This window comes from Zalophus californianus, chromosome 4 (genome assembly GCF_009762305.2).
Source record: "Zalophus californianus isolate mZalCal1 chromosome 4, mZalCal1.pri.v2, whole genome shotgun sequence".
In the NCBI taxonomy this organism is placed as follows: domain Eukaryota; kingdom Metazoa; phylum Chordata; class Mammalia; order Carnivora; family Otariidae; genus Zalophus; species Zalophus californianus.
In genome coordinates, this window is record NC_045598.1 from 12,181,082 (window position 1) to 12,199,435 (window position 18,354).

Below are 18,354 nucleotides of genomic sequence, written 5' to 3' on the forward strand. Positions count from 1 at the left end.
GATGAACATAACAATACAAAATTATTAAAAAAAAACATTAAAAAAAAGGCAAAGTAATAAGAGCAAACGCCTCCTCTGTGGCAGGACGTTTTCCAACAGCTCTGTGAACTGGGTGTCCCATCCTGTGGATGGGGGATCCGGCTGGGGAAGGTGATTTGCAGCTGTTGCTATAAGGCGCTTGGTTCCTCTGTGGGCCTCAGTCTCCTTATCTATAAAAGGAGAGCTGTCTGTGCTTGCGGGGAGGACCATGGCTGCCTGCAGCATCCATCCTGGGGCTCCGCGCCCCGGGAGCCCCCTAGTCCAGGTCCGTGTGCCCTGGTAACTCAGTACCTTTCTTGGGTTGTTCTTCTCCACCATGCCGTCCCGGTCTGCATCCACATCCAGGGAGATCTCTGGGGACAGACACACAGGTGAGCTGTGGAGCCTGCCAGACAGGGTGGGGCGGGGCTGGGGCCGGGAGGAAGCCCTGTGTGATTAGGGTGCAGCTCACACATTCGCTTGGTCCCTGGAAGGGGTGGGGCTTGCTGCCATCTTATGCAGCCCCTGCCCCAACCTCCCACCGCCTGATGGAGGACACAAGCGGACACCTGACAGACTGGAGAGGGGCTAGCAGGTAGGGCAGGGGACCGCCCCCCAACACTTCATGGTTCTGCAGGCGGTTCTGGGTGGTGCATGGGATGAACCTCACTGGAAAGAGCCAGGAGCCTTGGCTCAGAGACGCCAAGTCATGTGCCCTACACGGTGCGTTTGGCCTGACCTGAAGCTCATGTTTGGAAAACTCTCATAGGAGTTCCTGACCGCCTTTCTCAGTCTGTTCTGGTGGTATGCACACATGCATTTGTGCGTGATCTCTTCTAGAATTCCTGCCTCCCACCAGGGTTTTACTTTGGGTGGGAAGCTGGGTCTCCAAGCCCTCTCGATCTGAGGGTGCCCAAGAAAGCCAGGTTGTCAGATAGAGGGTCCAGACTGGGGTCTCTGTTTATTCTTTCTCTTAGTTTCCCTTCTCTTTCTCCTAGTTTCCCTACCTGCTTTGGAGGATGTTTAACATTATCCCTGGCCTCCGCCTGCCAGGTGCCAGTAACATCCCCCAATTGTGACAACCAAAACGTCACCAGATATTGCCAAATGTCCCTTGGGAGGCCAAATGGCCCCGAGTTAGAGACTAACAGGGCAGGGCAGGGCAGGGCAGGGCAGGGGGTTGTCCCAAGGTAATGGGAGTGTCACACAATGGGATGAACCGAGTCTAGGTTTTTGAGCTGCTCCGTGGGCTCCGTCTCATGCGGAGCATGACTTGGACAGAGGCGGGAGCTGGATGGGAGTGAATGCATTCCTGGTCTGTTCCCTTGGCAGTCCTGCTCTCTCCCTGGATCGGGGGGGGGGGGGGGAGGAGGGTCCTGGCACAGGAAGGGCCGCTGATGTCACCCTCCCTGAGGCGGCTCACCCTGGGGATAATACTCAAGTCCTCTCCTTGCTCACAGCCCCATTCCCTGAATGTAGCCTTTCTGGGTCTAGGAGGCAGGATGGGGGAAACTCCTAGGGCGCTTGGTCCTTGGGAGAGGCAGCACCCCAGTGTCCAGCCTCTGCAGCCCAGCTGTCAGTCGGGTGCCATAGGACATGCATGATTAGATAAGCTCCTCCCATTGATACCATCTGCTCAGCAAATCACCATTGAGCATCCTCTGTTTTCCAGGCACTCTACGAGGCATGGGGACCCCTTGGTGGGCATTCGGGGCACACTGCCTGCCCTGGAGTACCCAGTCCTATGACATAAATATTATTGTTGCCACTGTAGAGGTGAGCAAACCCAGCCTCAGAGATGTCACCTGTCAGCAAACTGGGCTGATAACCTGGAGGCTGGTGCAGGGTAAGGATTCTAGGGACAAAGTGAGGAAGCGGGTACCACCAGCTGCTGTTAAAGAGACTGAAGCCTCAGATGGAGGAACAGTATTAATTTTGGCTTCCAGACCTTCATGAACTTTCCAACTGGACACTCCCCAGTGAATGCTGCCTTTCAGGGAGGTGGCTTCCTGAAGCTCCTCCCTGGGAACCAGCCAGAGACCTGGGCTCCCTAAGGAATCTCTGTCTTTACTTTTCCAGATAACAATCTCTTCTGTGTGTGCAGTTCCCTTTGCCGGAGGCAGAGCACCTCCCCTAGCGTGTTCTCCCCTCAATCATACCAGCAGGGAGAGTTATCACCCACCCAGCCACCCTCACCATACGGATGAGACCAAGGCACCCTGCAGGGAAGTGCCCACAAAGTCCCCAGAGAGTGCAGAACCAGGTACCCCACTTGGGCCTCTGACTCCAGACCGCTGACCTTGGCCTGTTTCCTCTCCACCGACTCAGGCTGATCTCCACCTTGGCCTGTTTCCTCTCCACCAACTCAGGCTGATCTCCACCTTGGCCTGTTTCCTCTCCACCGACTCAGGCTGATCTCCACCTTGGGCTGTTTCTAAAACCTAAGACCGCTTTCAAAGACCCAAGACTTACTCCCCTTAAGGCCATTCCCAGAGGAGCTGGCCATATCCCCACCCTGGCAGCCCTGGGACTTTCGTCTCTAGGTCAAGGTGGCACCACACCATGGCTGTTGGTGGGTCCATGAACACAGTAGGTCACAGGAGAAACATTATGAAGCACTTAACTGTGCTTTACTTCATGATAAATTCCTTAAGTTTAAAAATTTTATTGATGTAGGGGCGCCCGCTCCGGTGGCTCAGTCATTGGGCATCTGCCTTTAGCTCGGGTCATGATCCTAGGGTCCTGGGATCGAGCCCCGCATCAGATTCCCTGCTTGGCAAGGAGGCTTCTTCTCCCTTTCCCTCTGCCCCTTCTCCCTGCTCGTGCTCTCTCTCTCTCGCTCACTCTCTCTCTCTCAAATAAATAAATAAAATCTTTAAGAAAATTAAAAAAATAAAAATTTTATCGATGTGGGGCGCCTGGGTGGCTCAGTCGTTAAGCATCTGCCTTCGGCTCAGGTCATGGTCCCAGGGTCCTGGGATCGAGCCCCGCATCGGGCTCCCTGCTCAGCGGGAGACCTGCTTCCCCTTCTCCCACTCCCCCTGCTTGTGTTCCTGCTCTCGCTAACTCTCTCTCTCTCTCTCTGTCAAATAAATAAATAAAATATTTAAAAAAAATTTTATCGATGTAATATTTGCACAAAATGCAACCCCCCCCAAAAAAACAAACAAACCTCAAATAGCACCAAACAGCGTCTAAAAAATAGCAGTTTCCTGTCCATCCCATCCTCTCACCTGCCTGAGGCAATCTCCATAATACTTAGTGCTCTTCCTTGATTTATTAACTTCAGACAAGTTTCACTGACTTCCCCTTATAAAATTTAGACGTTATGTCATCGGGCTCTCTTATCACCCACCTCCCAACCTCCAGGGCTTCTCCTCTTTGAAGTTTCCTCTAATGTTCAATTTAACTGGGTTTCAACAGGATGGTCCTTGTAGGGACAGAAAACAGGGCCGTCAGTCATGACCCACCCAGAGCTCTGCCCTCCGTCATCCCTGCAGGGAAGAAGGGTGAGGACATCTGTTTTGGGGCATCTGGGCTCCAGATGACATTTCCCAGAGGCTCGGAATCCTACCTCAGCTCCCCAGAATAGCCCCAAGGCATCAGGTTGCACCTGGGGTACGGGGCAGATTTATGGGAAATGTCACTGGGATTGAGTTCAAGGTAGTCTGCCCTGAGGATCTAGACACCGAGGCTTCAGGCTTGACACAGAGGCATAAGCGTTTTGGCAGGCGGGCCCCCAGGGGCAGGGTGCCGGCCCTTCTCATGTAACTGGGCAGCTTGGGGTATGGTGGGAAGGAAGGACTTTCTCCCTCACAGCCAACTAGGGCAATTATCCTAGGCCCTGGGGAGGGGGCACAAGAAATGAGGTCCTTAGGATGATGCTAAAAATTCTCAAGGCTCATGTCCTGCTCCTGCTGCCAGGACCACAGCCAAGAGGGTGAGACCATTCTTCCCTCTCCCGGTCCTCCCCTCCCACGGTCCCCTTCACAGGAAGGGCTTTGCAACTCAGCCCTACCTGGAGTCTTGAAGGCCCTGAGGGACCAACAGGCGGGAAGCCTTCATTTTACAGCTGGGAGAAAGTGAGGTCCTGAGGGGTGGGCTGCTTGGTAAAGTCACACAGCACGTCCTTGGCAGGACTGGGAGCCAAGCCCCGGGGCCTGGTTTGGCCAAGGGCACCATGGGTTTGTTTTCAAATCCCAGGAGCAAGACCAAGGGACAATACAGTTCTTCAACTTGGCTTAGGCGGAGGAAAGATGTGGCTACCCCAAGCAGAAGGGAGAGAAGAACATGTATTGACTGAGCATCTACCCCTTGCACACACCCTCCCATCGGATCCCTGTGAGCACTGTGCACGAGGGCGCGGTGAAGCCCTCTGCGCAGATGAGGAACCTGGGGCTCAAGGCGGTGATGGTCACAATGTGGCTGGAGGGGCAGAACCAGAACTTGGACTAATTTATGTCTACTCTGCAGCCAGGGCTGTTTCTGCTCAGGGTGGGCTCAGGGCAGAACTAGGGTTTGATGGACTCTGATATGTCCCTGGGGGAGCAGCCCCACCATCCCAGAACTTTCGGGGTGTTCCTGCTTCTGAGGTGCCCTCCCTATGAAGGGGTGGTGAATACTCAGGACGTCGGGCTCAGGGCCCCTGGGGTAGATACCTGAGGAAGACAAGACCCAGAGGGTCAGACAGACCAGTGGACTCTAAGAGGAACCAATTTCCACCAGGGTCCCTGGTGGAACAGGAACTGTAAGTTCAGTGGGTGAGGTTTCCACAAGACTTTATTTCTGCAACGTAAATTACGGTCTTCTATTCTGGAATGATTCCTCTGCCTACTTTTTAGGTGCGAAAATGTTAGAATGATGGTGATAATTGTTGGCAAATTATTTTATTAATATTTTTTTCTTTTTGGCCAAGCATCAACATTGTCAGGCTTACTATTGGGGGGTGGGGTGGGCATTTTACTGGTCCATGGAACCCGAATATCCGTAAGCGTAGTTAGTGCCTTCTGGGGGTCTCAGCCCTGCTGCTCCCTTGAGCACAAGCTCCACAGTCCTTCAGACAAGGCGGGGGGGCGGGGGTTCCAGTCCTGCCTCCTCATGGGGCACCTTTTTGCCATCTATCCTGTCTGCCTGGCTTTGGGGCAAGTCTCGCTCATGGTGGAGTCAGCCCTCTGGGACACATCCTCACAGGCCTCGGGCCACTGCCCTTCCTGTTCACGTCCTCAGGTGTCCCTGTCTCGGTGGGATTAGGTTTCCTCAGGGCCGGTCATCTGAGATGCCCCGGGGGCCATGTGTGCATGTGAGGGGCGGGCCAGCCCTCCACTGCAAATCGGGAGGGTCTGTTGCCTCTCTCAGGGCCCCCTGAGGGTGTCCCGAGGACCCCACCCCAAGGCTGGGCACTCCCCCGGTGCAGAAAGAGGGTCAGGGTGACCAGCAAACAGGAGGAGCGCCGCTGTGGAGCCTACTTTGGTGGCTGGAGGAGGAGAAGCTGTTGTGGGAATTAGTTGTCTTCTGGGGGAAGTTCTGAGACCCCTTGCCTATCCTGGGCATAGCTGGGAGAGTGGACAGAGATTGTAACAGTAAAGGATTAGAGCTCGACACACGGTCGGTGCTCAAGAAAGGTCAGGTATTTCTCCTTCTCCTCCTCGAAGCACCCAGCACCGTCCAGGACCCAGAGTGGGTGTTGAATAAATGGAAGACATTCTCAATAGCTGATAGTTCTCTCTCCCTGCCATGTGGCAGCTCTATCAATGCTAAATTAAGGCTGGACAGATAGAACGACCGAGTCCTCCTGGCTTAAACATTATGTAATTAAAATGAAAAAGAAGATATAAAAGTAACACCTCACCTGCAGGAGAGTCGAGTGACTGAAGAAGACCACACCCCACGAGCCCTGGCACCCAGGCAGGGGAGTGCTGTGCAGATGGGAAGACCCCGGGAGGGGAACCACCCTGAGCCCTGGACCCAACCTGCCAGGGAGTTGCTGTGTGACTTAGAACAAGTTCCCTAACCTCTCTGAGCCTCCCTGTCCTCAATGCCAAATGAAAGGCTGGCACTAGGTGGAGTTCCTCTCTGTGTTCCCAGGGCAGGGTCTAGGGAGGGCAAGGGGGTAGCTGGGACTGTCAGGGACAGAGCAGACCGGCCATTTCCCTCGCTATGAGAGGCAAGCTCTTCTCCAGGCTGCAGGGGAGAGGCGGGGAGGAACAGACTTTGCTCTTCTCAGTGGCCCACAGAGCCTGGGGTGGGGATGCTGACACTGGGGGCGAGGTGCTGGCAGACCAGGGTATGCCTCCTCCTGCAGGACAGCCCTCACCCCGGGACAGAAGGATCTGGGCATGTGTGGCATCACTTCTCAGTCCTGCATTATTCAGAGGAAGCTCCGAGTGCCAGGTCTGCAGCATGGGAAACAGGCCAAGTGCTGCTGAGAAGGGCAGCAGCGTCAGCCCCTGGGGAGCAAAGCACCCAGGCCACAGCCACATCAACTTACCAATGGCCGTGAGGAAGAGCCCAGCCTGGTCAATGGGCATATTCCCCTCCTCCTCGTAGTAGTTGACGGTGACCTTGGCAGGGAGGGGTTCATTGGGAGGGAGAGAAGAGCAGAGATCACAGATCACAGGTGGGGAAATCTGCAGTGACCACCCTCCCTGACTCACCTCTCACAGCCTGTCAAGCCAATTCTCCCCAAACATCCAAACCCCCTCCTCCAGGAAGCATTCCTGGGTTGGTGGGCTGCTTCTCTCAAATTATCCAAGAGATAGGGGGCTCCCCTCCTCTCAGAGGGCATGCAGGGTGCTGACTGCTTACCTATGACCCCTGGTGCATTCTGCTGCCTGCCCCCGCGCCCCCTCCCCCATCTGCCATGGTGTGTGACTTGCTCCTGCTAAACCACCAGGGGGCGGGGCTGAGGTTGTTTTCTTTGGATAATGCCCAGTGCCATCACTACCACAGGGCGCATGGGGAGGTTCATAACTAGAGAAGCCAGAGAAGAGATGTCTGGTCTCAGCTTCATCACTTGGGCAAATCGCCCTGCTGCATGGGCACTTGGCACCCCATTTAATACACAAGGAGGCCAAGGACGTTTGGGGCTGTAACTTCCAGTGATTCTAATATATCACTAAGCAGCCCACAGCTTTAACCTTCCACGAAGCCATCATTCCACGGTCTGGCCTTGAGCTTGCCTCCAGTCCAGCAGCCACCAGCCACAGGTGTGTCCTGCGCACATGCACATGGCAAATCTGATCTGAGATGTGCTCTAAGTTTGACAGAGACTTGGTATGAAAAAGAACGTACGCTAGCTCATGAATTGTTTTTTTTTTTATGTTGGTATCATGTCAGAATAATAACATGGTGATCTATGGAGTTAAGGAAAATGCACTACTAAAATGGAGCCCACCTGTCTCTTTCTGTTCTTTGAGTGTGGCCACTAGGAATGTGGCAGTGACAAGTGTGGCTCGCATTCTGTTTGTGTTGGATGGTGTTGCTCTAGCTTGGCCCCGGGTTCCCGCCACCCTCCGAGGACCTCCCCAGCCAGGGTACCTTGTCACTGCTGGCCTCGGCACTCGCCTGGCTCATGGTGACCCGCAGCGTGGTGCTGGGTGACAGAAGCCAGCGCTGTTTGCCGTTGGTGGCCACCTCCTCGGCCTGCCCATCATGCACCACCTCCACCCTCACGCGCTCTGAGTGCTTCAGGCTGAAGGTCTGGGCCTCGGCTGGGGCTGCGCTGTCGGGAGAGAGGAGAGAGGGTCATGGAGGGGGGGATTCCAGGGCGGGTGGAATGAAGGGCTTCCAAAAAGAACTCCTGGAAGGGCGGGGCTGCAAGGGGCACCCCCCCCCCCCGGGTGGCCAGGTCTGGGGGACGCCCAAGGGCCCAGCTGCACTGCAATCACCCGGTAGTGGGGAGGATACTTGGTAACAATACAGGTTCCTTGGGCCAGTCTTGTACCCACTGAGCCAGAATGTTCGGGGGCAGGGCCTGGGGATCTGAATTGTTTATTTTATTTTATTTTTTATTTTATTTTTTTAAAGATCTTATTTATTTATTTGACAGAGAAGGAGAGAGAGAGCACACAAGCAGAGGGAGAGAGAGAGGGAGAAGCAGACTCCGCACCGAGCAGGGAGCCTGATGCGGGGCTCGACCCCAGGACCCTGGGATCATGACCTGAGCCGAAGGCAGATGCTTAACGACTGAGCCACCCAGGCGCCTGGGGATCTGAATTCTTAACAGGCTTCCTTGTGCTTCTGATGGACAGCCATGTGGGGCCCTAAGGGTGCACGTACTGAGGCCCAGACCAAGAAATGAGTTGGCTCCAAAGGCAGCGCCCACCCGCAATCCAGTGTGCGAACTGCAGGCAGAACTTGACTGAAGGGCATGAGGCAGGTGTCAAAGCGCTGGGTTTGCCCAGGGAAGGAGCCTGGGACTTGGGGCCTCAAAGGGCAGGGGTGGGCTGGCTCTGTCACAAAGATCCCTCCCTCCCACCACACTTTCTTTCCCAGCTTGGAACTCCCTCCTCTGAGAGTCATTCCTAGGGGCTGAGTTATTCCTAGGGGTTCTGGAGTGGTGTTCTATTAAAGGCTGATACCTTTGGAATTCTTTTTTTTTTTTTTTTTTTTTTTATTTGTCAGAGAGAGAGCAAGTACAAGCAGGGGGAGCAGCAGGCAGAGGCGGGGCTCAATCCCAGGATCCCGGGATCGTGACCTGAGCCGAAGGCTGATACTTAACCAACTGAGCCACCCAGGCGCCCTAGTGCTTTCGGAATTCTTGAAAAGCCATGAAGATTTCAGGGCAGGAAACAGACTGATTTGATCCGGTTGCTATATGCATGTCTGTGTGCCCCCAAATTCATATGCCGAAGCCCTGACCGCTGCCCGACATGATTGCATTTGAAGAGAGGGCTTTCAGAAGATAGAATTAAATGAAGTCATGAGCATGAAGTCTGATCCAATAGGACTGGTCGTCTTGTAAGAAGGGGGAGAGAGATCTTTCTCTCTCCTGCACTGCAAGGAAGGCCGTATGAGCTCATAGTGAGAAAGTGGTCGCCTGTGGGCCAGGAAGAGCTCCCACTCCAACTCGACCACACTGGCCCCTGATCTCGGACTTCCAGCCTCCAGGACTGTGAGAAATTCATTTCTTTGTTTAAGCCACCCAGCCCACGGTGTTTTGTTACTGGTTTGAGACACTGGTTTAAGGGGAGGTGATAGGAAGGATGGGGAGACTGGGGGAGGAAGGTGCTCAGGGCAGACAGGTTTGCTAAATCCAGTCCCCGGTCTGAAGGTTTCCAGAGGCTGAAGAGGGCTCAGAGGGGTTTAAGTGGGATCCTCAGGGGTTAAGTTATAGGTACAAGCATCTGCCTCAAAACCGCATCAGCTCTTCTGAGGGCCTGGCGCTCCTGGGTTCCAGAATAGTTTTCCGCTATGGTTGGGCGTCAGAATCAGCCAGGGGTGCAGTCTAAATCTCTGGGTTTTTGTTTTTTGTTTTGTTAAGGCTAGAGATCTGTAGATCCTTTCCCTGGAGAGTCTGGCTGGCAGGGCAGAGGTCAGGCTGGATGAGAGGTTCCCACCAGGGGTTCTCAGAGCTCAGCAGCATTACTTGGAAGGCTTGTCCACACGCCCATTGCTGGACCCCTCCTCAGAGTTTCAGATCCGATAGGTCTGCAGTGAGGACCCCATCTCCAGGAACGGTTGGTGATGCTGGCCCAGGCCTACACTCTGAGGACCACTGGTCTAGACATTCAGCAGTGTGGCCTGCTGGTGAGAGCCCTGGGGTGGCTAAGGCCATGAGTGTGAGTCCTGCAGGGTCTCTCTGAGGACCCAGGCTACCGACTGTAGGGGCTGCTGGTAAAGACCACTGGTCTGGAGGCCACTGCGGGAGAGTGTGGGCAAGGGCCTGGCAGTCCACACCCGGGCCTGGGAGAGGAGCTTGAGAAAAAAAGCTCCGGAGCCACCCTGTTTCTTGTCCATCTGCCCCCTTCTAAATTCCCTAGCCCCTCACGGGGCCACTGGGCCGATCGGAGGCTGGACACTCGTTGGCAATGGTCTGCTGCCATCTGTCCACACCCATCAGTAGGAGAAGCGGAGTCTCAGCAAAAACCCTGGATTGGGGGTACTTTCGCATAAGATGTGGGTTTGGGTCCAATTTTGCCACTGAGTCGCTGAGGGAGACTTGAGTGTCCATCTGCTGACCTGGAAGACACCCGCCCATCCCCGCTGCCCCACAGGCTCTGCCCCTCGTCCCTCCCCGGGCAGGGGCAGCCCTTCATCTCAGGGTGTTGCCGTGGGGTACCTGTCCTCCTCTGGATTGAGAGCCCCTGAGGGCAGGTCTGGTCTCTTCCATCCCTCCTCTTTCAGAGTCCAGCATAGGGCTGGGCACACTGCACACACCCCAGCAAAGAGGGTGGAGCCGAGCGGGACAGAGGCAAGATGCTTAGAGTGCCTGGTGGCATTGCCCAGAGGGTGCGTGTGTCAGATGCCGCCAGGTGGCACAGGGATGCACAATCGAAAAGAAGGTTTATGTATTTATTAAACGTGTTATCTTTTTATGGCCACTGATTGCTACTTATGGTAATAATATAAGATCTCCATTTATTTATTTTGTAAAGCAGGCTCCATGCCCAATGTGGGGCTTAAACTCATGACCTTGAGATCGAGAGTCATACGCTCTGCCAACTGAGCCAGCCAGACACCCCATAAGATCTCCATTTAAAACAAAGTAATAGGGGCGCCTGGGTGGCTCAGTCGGTTAAGCATCCACCTTCAGGTCAGGTCATGATCTCAGGGTCCTGGGATCGAGTCCCTCAGCAGGGAGTCTGCTTCTCCCTCTCCCTCTGCCCCCTGCCCTCCCTGCTTGTGCTCTCTGCTCTCTCTCATGTGGTCTCAAATAAATAAATAAAATCTTAAAAAAAAAACAAAGTAATAAAATGTGAGTTGATGTAAAGAAAAATGTTAAGTTATTAGCACTACATGTGGAATATGGTTAGTCTGAGCAATGGTGGGTGGGCTCGGGTCAGGGAAATACACCTCTAGTGTAAGTCCCAGCCTTGACCATCAACTTGCTGGATGGTCTCGGGCAAGGCACTTTCCCTCTGTTTCACCAAGTGTGACATGGGAATGTGGCGTGTGGCACTGGGTAGGGGTGGTGGCTGCCATCCGGGCAGCGCAGAGGGGGCAAGACCTGGACAAAGAGGTAAGGAGGGAGGCATGGAAAAGCTGGGGATCACTTGGCTGGGTCCCCACTCTCCTTTAAGCAGAGCCACTGAGATTTCACCTGGTTTTACATATTGGGTTTCTGCATTCAGTTCTATTTAGGAAAAAGAATGCTTTACAAACTCACGGGGCAGGATGAGTTTTAGGACCCGACTCTGACAATAGTTGCTCTAAGCGATGTCTCCTGCCACCTTCATTCCTCTGGGCCAGGGAGAAAGTGGAGGAGGCCCCAGAGGCTCAGGGGCTTAACGCCCTGCCCGCATTGGAGCTCCAGGGCCCCACACCCTCCTACCCCAGCACCAGCCCTGCTCTGAGCTGAGCAAACAGCTATTCTTGGAGCGGCCCTGGCAGAAGCAACAAAGGCACCCATTGTCCCCTGCGGATCCTGCTGGCTTTGCCTCCGTGCCCGGGAAGAACCTTGCAGAACTCATCCCCCAGAAACCTGAGACCCAGGGGCTGGGGACAACTTGACTGTCCCTGGAGGCTGCAGGGAGGGGCTCAGGATGGTGTCGAGGGAGAGAGTGGGGGTACTGGTGGTGGCCATGACCTCCTGCTTGTGAGATGGAGGCTAAAGATAGCGAGCTCAGGACAGGCTGCCAGTCCCCGCGACATCTGCCCCACCGACCATCGCACTCCAGCGTCCAGGACAGGGCCACGCTCCATATATACTTTGGGAATAAATGAATGACTGAACCAACCCTTCTTGGCTTCCCAAACTGTATTACCAGAGGGATTAAAAAAAAAGACATCAGGTTACTTGCTTGCTTGAAAATATTCAGTGGCTCCTGAGTGCCAGCCGATACGATAAAAGTTGGGACCTAACCAGTGACATTCAGCCCCTGGGTCTCAGCTTGACTCTCCAGCCTCTCAGGCCTGCACTATCCCAGCTCACTGTGGCACTTTGCAAATGCAGTTCCTTCTACCTTTCCTTTCCCTGACTTCTCTGCCGGGCAACTGACCATCCCTCGTTAAAGACCCGACTCAATACATTTGTCTCCATCCGTGTCTTTTTCCCTTGTAGCTCCTTGAAGGTGGGGTTTGTCTCTTCTTTCTGTTTCAGCCCCTGGCCCAGTTCAGGCTCATAGTAGCTCAAAGTGTTTGCTGAAGGAAGGGCTGGAAGAGCAGGGCTTGCTTATGTGGTCACTCATGCCCTCAACACATATTGACCGAGGACTTACTATGTGCCAGGAACAGTTCTAGGTGCTAGGGGTAGATCAGCAAAAGAGAGAACATGTTCCCTGGGCCCATGGGGCACACGTTCTCGTGGAAGAGGAAGACTTTCAGTGGGTTACACAGCTGATGATGTGGCTTTGGCGATGAGAATGGCTTTAACATAGAAGCATAGGGTGCCATGAAGCCCTGGTCTGCAGGTCAAGGAGGGCTTCCTGGAGGAAGGGGCATTGGAGCTGGGGTCTAACCCTATACTCTGAAGGACAGCAAGCATTAATTAGACCAGCGGATCTTAAATTTGGAATGTGTGTCAGCATTATCTGAAGGGCCTGTTAAAATACAGACTGTTGGACCATCCCATCTCTGACTTAGCTGATCTGGGGTGGAGCCTGAGAAACATGGTTTATATTTCTTTTTCTCCCCCAAATTGGCGGGGGAACAATCGACAGATATAATTATATATATTTAAAGTGCCCAACGTGATGACTTGCTGTACATATTACATTGTGGAAAGAAACTATACTTCTTTCTTTTCTTAGTTTTAGAATTCATCTAATGGCAAATTAACAAGGGTTATCTTCCCAAAAGTTATGACACCAAATGTGCTATCATTTCTTGAGGTTGATCAGATACCCAGAATCATAGGCACTTCCCGCAGAAGACGCATGATGTAAACCAGACATGGTTGGTCACCAGTGTTTATAAAACCAGACCTGGGGAAGGACCAAGGCCTGGCGACACAGGCACGGTCTTAATATCACGAATGTGTAGCCTGGAAACTGCGTTTCTAACAAGTTGCCAGCTGCTGTTGTTACCGCTGCTGGTCCAGGGATCACAGTTTGAGAACGAGCGAATTGGACAAAGAGACGAGAAAGAGGTGGATAAAAGAGGAAAAATGGTACAGAGGTGGAGAGTGCCTGGGGCTTGAGGTGGGGTACCACGAAACGAGGGTAGTGAAGAACACTGCTCAGAGGAGGTGACGTCTGAGTAAGCCTTGATGGATGAAATGTCAGGCTTGCAGAGGTCTGGGGAATAGTACTCCAGGCAGAGGGAATAGCACGTACAAAGGTCCTGTGGCACGAATGAGCTTGGTGTGGTCAAGAGCTAATAGCATCCACAAAACCAATGTGGCCAGAGTGGAGTGTGTGCAGGGTAGTCGGCAGGAGATGGGATCAGTGAGGCAGGGCCTGGATCTCTCAGGGACGGGGAGACCATGGCACCCCACTTCTCTAATGCTTCTAACTGGATCACAGACCACCCCCCTCCTTGGCCTTTGTCCTAAGGATACTTTCTAAAACACTCACACCAACTGAGCAATGGGGAGGAAGTCTAAGGGTCAAGGGAGTGAGATGGTGAATTTTGATTCTCCAGGCTCTTCCCCAAGGTGGGGTACATCTCTGTGCCCTTCCCTGTTTTCCCAGCATTTTACTGTGCCTGCTTCTCCTGCCCCAGTACCCTCTGCCTATCTTCTGCCAGAGAGTGATGGGCAAGACACCGTCAGGAAAAATGACCGGCCAGCCTCTGCCTTGGGGTATCCCAGGGGAGGGGGTGGGGGATCGCTCCTACCTCCCACCTCATCCTGAGGTCAAATGTAATTAGGAGAGTGCTCTGCAGAGGCAAGAGACCATTGTTAAGGTCATCTGTGCCCTGAAGCTCCTGCAGACTTTAGGAAACGGATCCTGACGTTTCTTCCCCAGAGAGAAGGGGATGTCTCTCACTCCCCTGGACAGATGCATAAACCAAGGGAGGGAGAGGAGAAGCTGTCTACACAGCCCGGTTTGTGTGCCCACACAGTCAGGCACAGTGTGATCACCCCGTTACTTGACTCCAAGGTTGCCCTTTCTCTCATCCTTCCCGGCTCTGGGGGTGTTTCCGCAGAGAAACCAAAATGAGTAGGGAGTTTGAAACCAACATGGAGAGGCCACTCGCTCTGTGCCCTCTCCAGGTTCAAGCCCAAAGCAGATGGGGACCCGGGTCAGCCCCAGCGAGGAAGCAGCTGCCGGGTAAAGGGACTGTCGGGGAGATGGTGTGGGCAAGGCATACATGTGCCAGATCTAAGAGAAGATGCTTGGGACTGAGAGAAGGAAACAGGAAGTACCTTTAACAACTGCTGCAAAGTAAATCTCTAGGAAAAAAAAAAAATCCCTTCTTCCTTTTTTTCTGTGCATTTACTTACTTATAGCTCGCTGGAAACCAGCACTCAGAATGTGCCTGGGTCAGGGCGTCACCCCCAAGGGTGGGTCAACCATAGGGTCTGCTGAGGAATCCCTGAGTGACCCCCTCACCCACAGGGGAAGCCCCGACTGTGTGTCTGCAGGGAACGGGGGCAGCGCGTGCATCTCAGGAAAGGGGGCCCAAGCCCTTGGGAAAGGGGGTGGGTGTTGAGACTTGTTCATTCACTTTTGTCACTCAGGAAGTGAGGGGTCCAAACATACTCCCTTACTAACTGGGCCCAGGGTCCACCAGGCCTTGCCCCTTGATGTCTCCTTGGAGACCCTGGGTAGGGGGGGGCATCATGTGGGGTCTAGAGTCAGAACCTGTGTCTGAGTCCAGAAGGACTCTGAAAGGGGGTGGGTGAAGTGTTTGGGGGCAATGGAGGGTGGAAGAGACCCAGGCTGAGAGGGTCACCCAGTTCAACTTGCTAGTTTTCAAGTCACACAGAAGAGAGTGGAGATTAAGAGCATGGGTTCTGAGTCAGACAGACCTGGACCTGAATTCTGTGTGACATCGGGCAACTGGCCTCACTTCTCTGAGCCCTGCTTCCTCGTCTACAAAATGGGATGATCTCAGCATGACCCCCAAGGTCTGTGGTGAGGAAGATACAAGAGAATGCATTAGGTTTCCAAGTGCTCACTAATATCCCTGCTATTATTCATACTGACACTAGCTCTTACCACTCTGGATACTAGGAGTGACAAGAGCAGTAATAGCCCCATCTCCTTTGTTCTAGAAGAGGTTTCCTTCCACTAGACCAGTGGTTCTCAACTGGAGGTGTTTTTATCCTCCTGCTAGGGGACTGCTGGCATTATCTGGAGGCATTTTGGGTTGTCACAGTGGCAGGGGGGTTACTACGGGCATCTAGGGGTTAAGAAGCCAGGGATGCCACTAAACGTTCTACAACGCACAGAACAGCCCCCCACAGCAAACGATTATCCGGCTCCATATGCACTAGAGCCGAGGGTCAGAACCACTGCGTGTGCTATTCAGTACAGGGACAACCAGCTACCTGTGGATATTGAGCACCTGAAATGCAGTGAGTCTGTACTGAGACGAGCCCTACGTATAAGATACACGTTGGATTTCAAAGACTTAGTATGAAAAAAGACAATGTAAACTATCTCCTTAATCATTTTGGTATTGATTAGATATGGGAGTACTAGTATTTTAGATCTCTTGGGTTAAATAAAATATATTATGAAAATTAATTTCACCTCTTTATTTGAATCCTAAAAAATGTGGCTGTTGGAAATTAAATGTACACCTGCCACTCTCTGTGGCTGGCATGCTATTTCTGCTGGACAGCGCTGGTGTAGACTCTTGGGGTTCTACTCTTGGGGGTGATGGGGTCTTGAGTGAAGTGCAGCTGGGAGACGGGGGTCATCGTGGCAGTGGTGGCTTTCTTGAGAAAGGACACAGGGGATCATCACACCTCTGCCCCCTGCCAGAGGGAGGAAGAGGAGTCCACCCCTGCCCCATGCACTGCCCCTGCTGGGGCTGGGCCTCTCTCTTCCAGGACAGGGCAGGGCAGGAGGCCCGAGCATGGCCCCCCTCTTTTCCCCATCCCCCCACCAGAGGCACCATGCCAGCCTTTCAGGCTGCAGCAAAAGTGCCCCAGTGAACAAACAGGCGGGTATAGGGACAGCTGAGGCTTAGAGACCTCAGTGCACTGGCTCCTGGCCCGCTCCCTGGCAGTGCCCGGTTTAGGATCAGGGGTGGGGAAAAGAGGGGAGCTCTTCCAGGCCACTGAGGCCGGGCCCACAGTCCCCTGCTGTGTTATGACCCTCAGAAACCACCCTTGAGGTGTCCGTGCGGACAACTGAGGCCAGGGGCAGATGAGCGGAGAGGGTCCCTGGTCTGCATGGTGACGGGACACTTGTCCTCACAGAAGGAGGCTGGGGCCCTGATGGTATCAGCATGGCTGGTGCCTGCTGAAGAGGTGGCAGGGGACTGGCTGGGCAGGGCTGCCAGGGCCACCGGAGGTGACCGAGAGGATGGGCTGGGGAGGGTGTGTGGGAAGACACAGGGATGGGATTTGGTGAGGGTCTGGGGGAGGCGGGGTGCTCTGGATGACAGAATGATTTGGGAGCAATAAGGCACATTGGCACCTCCAGCTCAGCTCAAGGCACAGAGAGGTTAGGGGACCTGCCTGAGGTTATCAGCGTGGGGTCCCACCTTAGAGTCCTGCATGCTCCCTCCTGTCAGCGCTGACCCGTCCCATCTAGCTAGGGGGAAACATTTTGCATGCTTGGAATAGAGTGTTGCTTTGATAGAATGCTCATGGAATGACCCTGCCGGGACCCTCTCCACCCCTTAATGCACACCAGCCACACCTTCGCAAGGATGCCCCACAGAATACAGGAGGTGGACCTTTGGACTTGCCTGCTTCCTGGGGGCTGGGGGCAGTGGGGAGGGGCATGACCTCAATTTCCCCACCCTATGTCCTGCTGTCTCAGAAATCCTGCACCCCACCCAAATTTGTGGGCCAGAGGACAGGGGGAGGGAACAGGGTGCCGTCAGGGACGCTCTTCTGCCAAACACCCTGCCCCTGCACCCTCCAGCCTGGCAGAACCAAGTCCTCCCCAACCCCAGGGTGAAGTCAGGGGAAGGCATTCAGGGACATGGAGCTCACAGCCAGTGCCTGGGGACAGGCCAACCACCAGCAGCCCCCACAGGGTGAAATTGGAGCCTGAGTAACCCCCAGGGCCAGATTCCACCCCAAGGCAGCTCCCCTCTGGCCCGGCCCCACGCCCCCCCCTCACCCCCCCTCCCCCAGCAGATCCTGGAGGAAGCTCAGCTGATCTGAGGTGGGTGGTGAGTCAGAAGGTTCTGAGAGGAAGGGGGAGCCTAGGGGGGGGAAGGGAGGTGCTGAGGGGAGAGCAAGGGGAAAGACTAGGGTTCTCCCAGGTTGTCCTGGGAGAGGGGCTGCAGAGGGTCAGACCCTGGGAAGACTGGGGTCCAGGGGAGGGGCTCTGGGAAAGGGGTGACGAGGGAGCTGGGTCTGGGTCGGGGTGGGAGAGGGTCTCAAGATTTCCGGGAGGCTGTCAGTTTGAGGACAGTCAGGCTTCTGAGTGAGTTTCTTAGGATTTCCGGATGCAAGGGCCTCAGGACGAGGAGCAACTCGCGCTGGAGGAAGGCCGTCGCGTCCCCACATCCGAGGAGGGTCTCGGGATTTCTGGGGTCGGGGGGGGGAGGGTCTCAGGCCGTCGCGGTGGCCCCACTCACCTGTAGACATCGGTCCAGAGGTAAGTGCCCAGCACGTACACCGCCTCGACGCGGCTCCCGTACTGCAGCCGCACGGTCCGCTCGCGCAGCATCTTCCCGCAGTGCCGGTCCTCGCTCGTCCAGGGTCCAGGTCGGGTCCGCCCCGGGCACCTGCGGCAGGTGAGCCCACTCCCGCTGCCTGCGCCGCGGCCCGGAGCTCTGCTTTATCTACGGCCGGTGGGCGGGGCGGCCGGTCGGCCTCCTCTCGCAGGGGGCGGGGGGCCCGTCCGTCAAGCGTGGCCACGCCCCCACACTTCTCGCAACTCCCCCCCGCCCCCCCCATCGCCCGCGCACCGCCCCCCCTTCCCCAACCCCCGGCCTGTAATCCGGGTGAAGTCAGCGGTTGCCAATTTCCTCCTTTCCACGCTTGGTTCACTCGCTCAGCATACTCTCAGTGGGCTCCCAGCTACCCGGTGCCAGGACGCAGGGCCAGCCTCCCCTCCGGGCGCCCCCAGCTTTTCAGGGCAGATAATGCAGCGGTGGAGC

At 54.8% G+C, this 18,354-nt stretch overlaps 1 protein-coding gene and 1 non-coding gene across 3 annotated transcripts in view; both read right to left on the reverse strand.

The window, feature by feature from the left end:
* The window catches only part of PADI2 (peptidyl arginine deiminase 2), a 39,430-nt gene extending 21,383 nt beyond the window's left edge, over positions 1-18,047 (reverse strand). The window contains exons 1-4 of one of the 2 annotated variants that reach the window (XM_027625645.2): positions 17,830-18,047; positions 7,555-7,738; positions 6,506-6,578; positions 331-392 (exon numbers count right to left, since the gene is read on the reverse strand). In XM_027625645.2, the coding sequence (XP_027481446.1) occupies positions 331-392; positions 6,506-6,578; positions 7,555-7,738; positions 17,830-17,921 (411 nt within the window). In that variant the 5' untranslated portion in view covers positions 17,922-18,047. The remainder of the gene's footprint in view (positions 1-330; positions 393-6,505; positions 6,579-7,554; positions 7,739-17,829) is intronic. The other variant, XM_027625655.2, reaches the window with a different exon arrangement.
* On the reverse strand, positions 13,072-13,204 carry LOC113917558. Its single transcript, XR_003518278.1, has one exon. It is a non-coding gene; the product is annotated as a small nucleolar RNA SNORA72 (small nucleolar RNA).
* Positions 18,048-18,354: the final 307 nt, after the last annotated feature.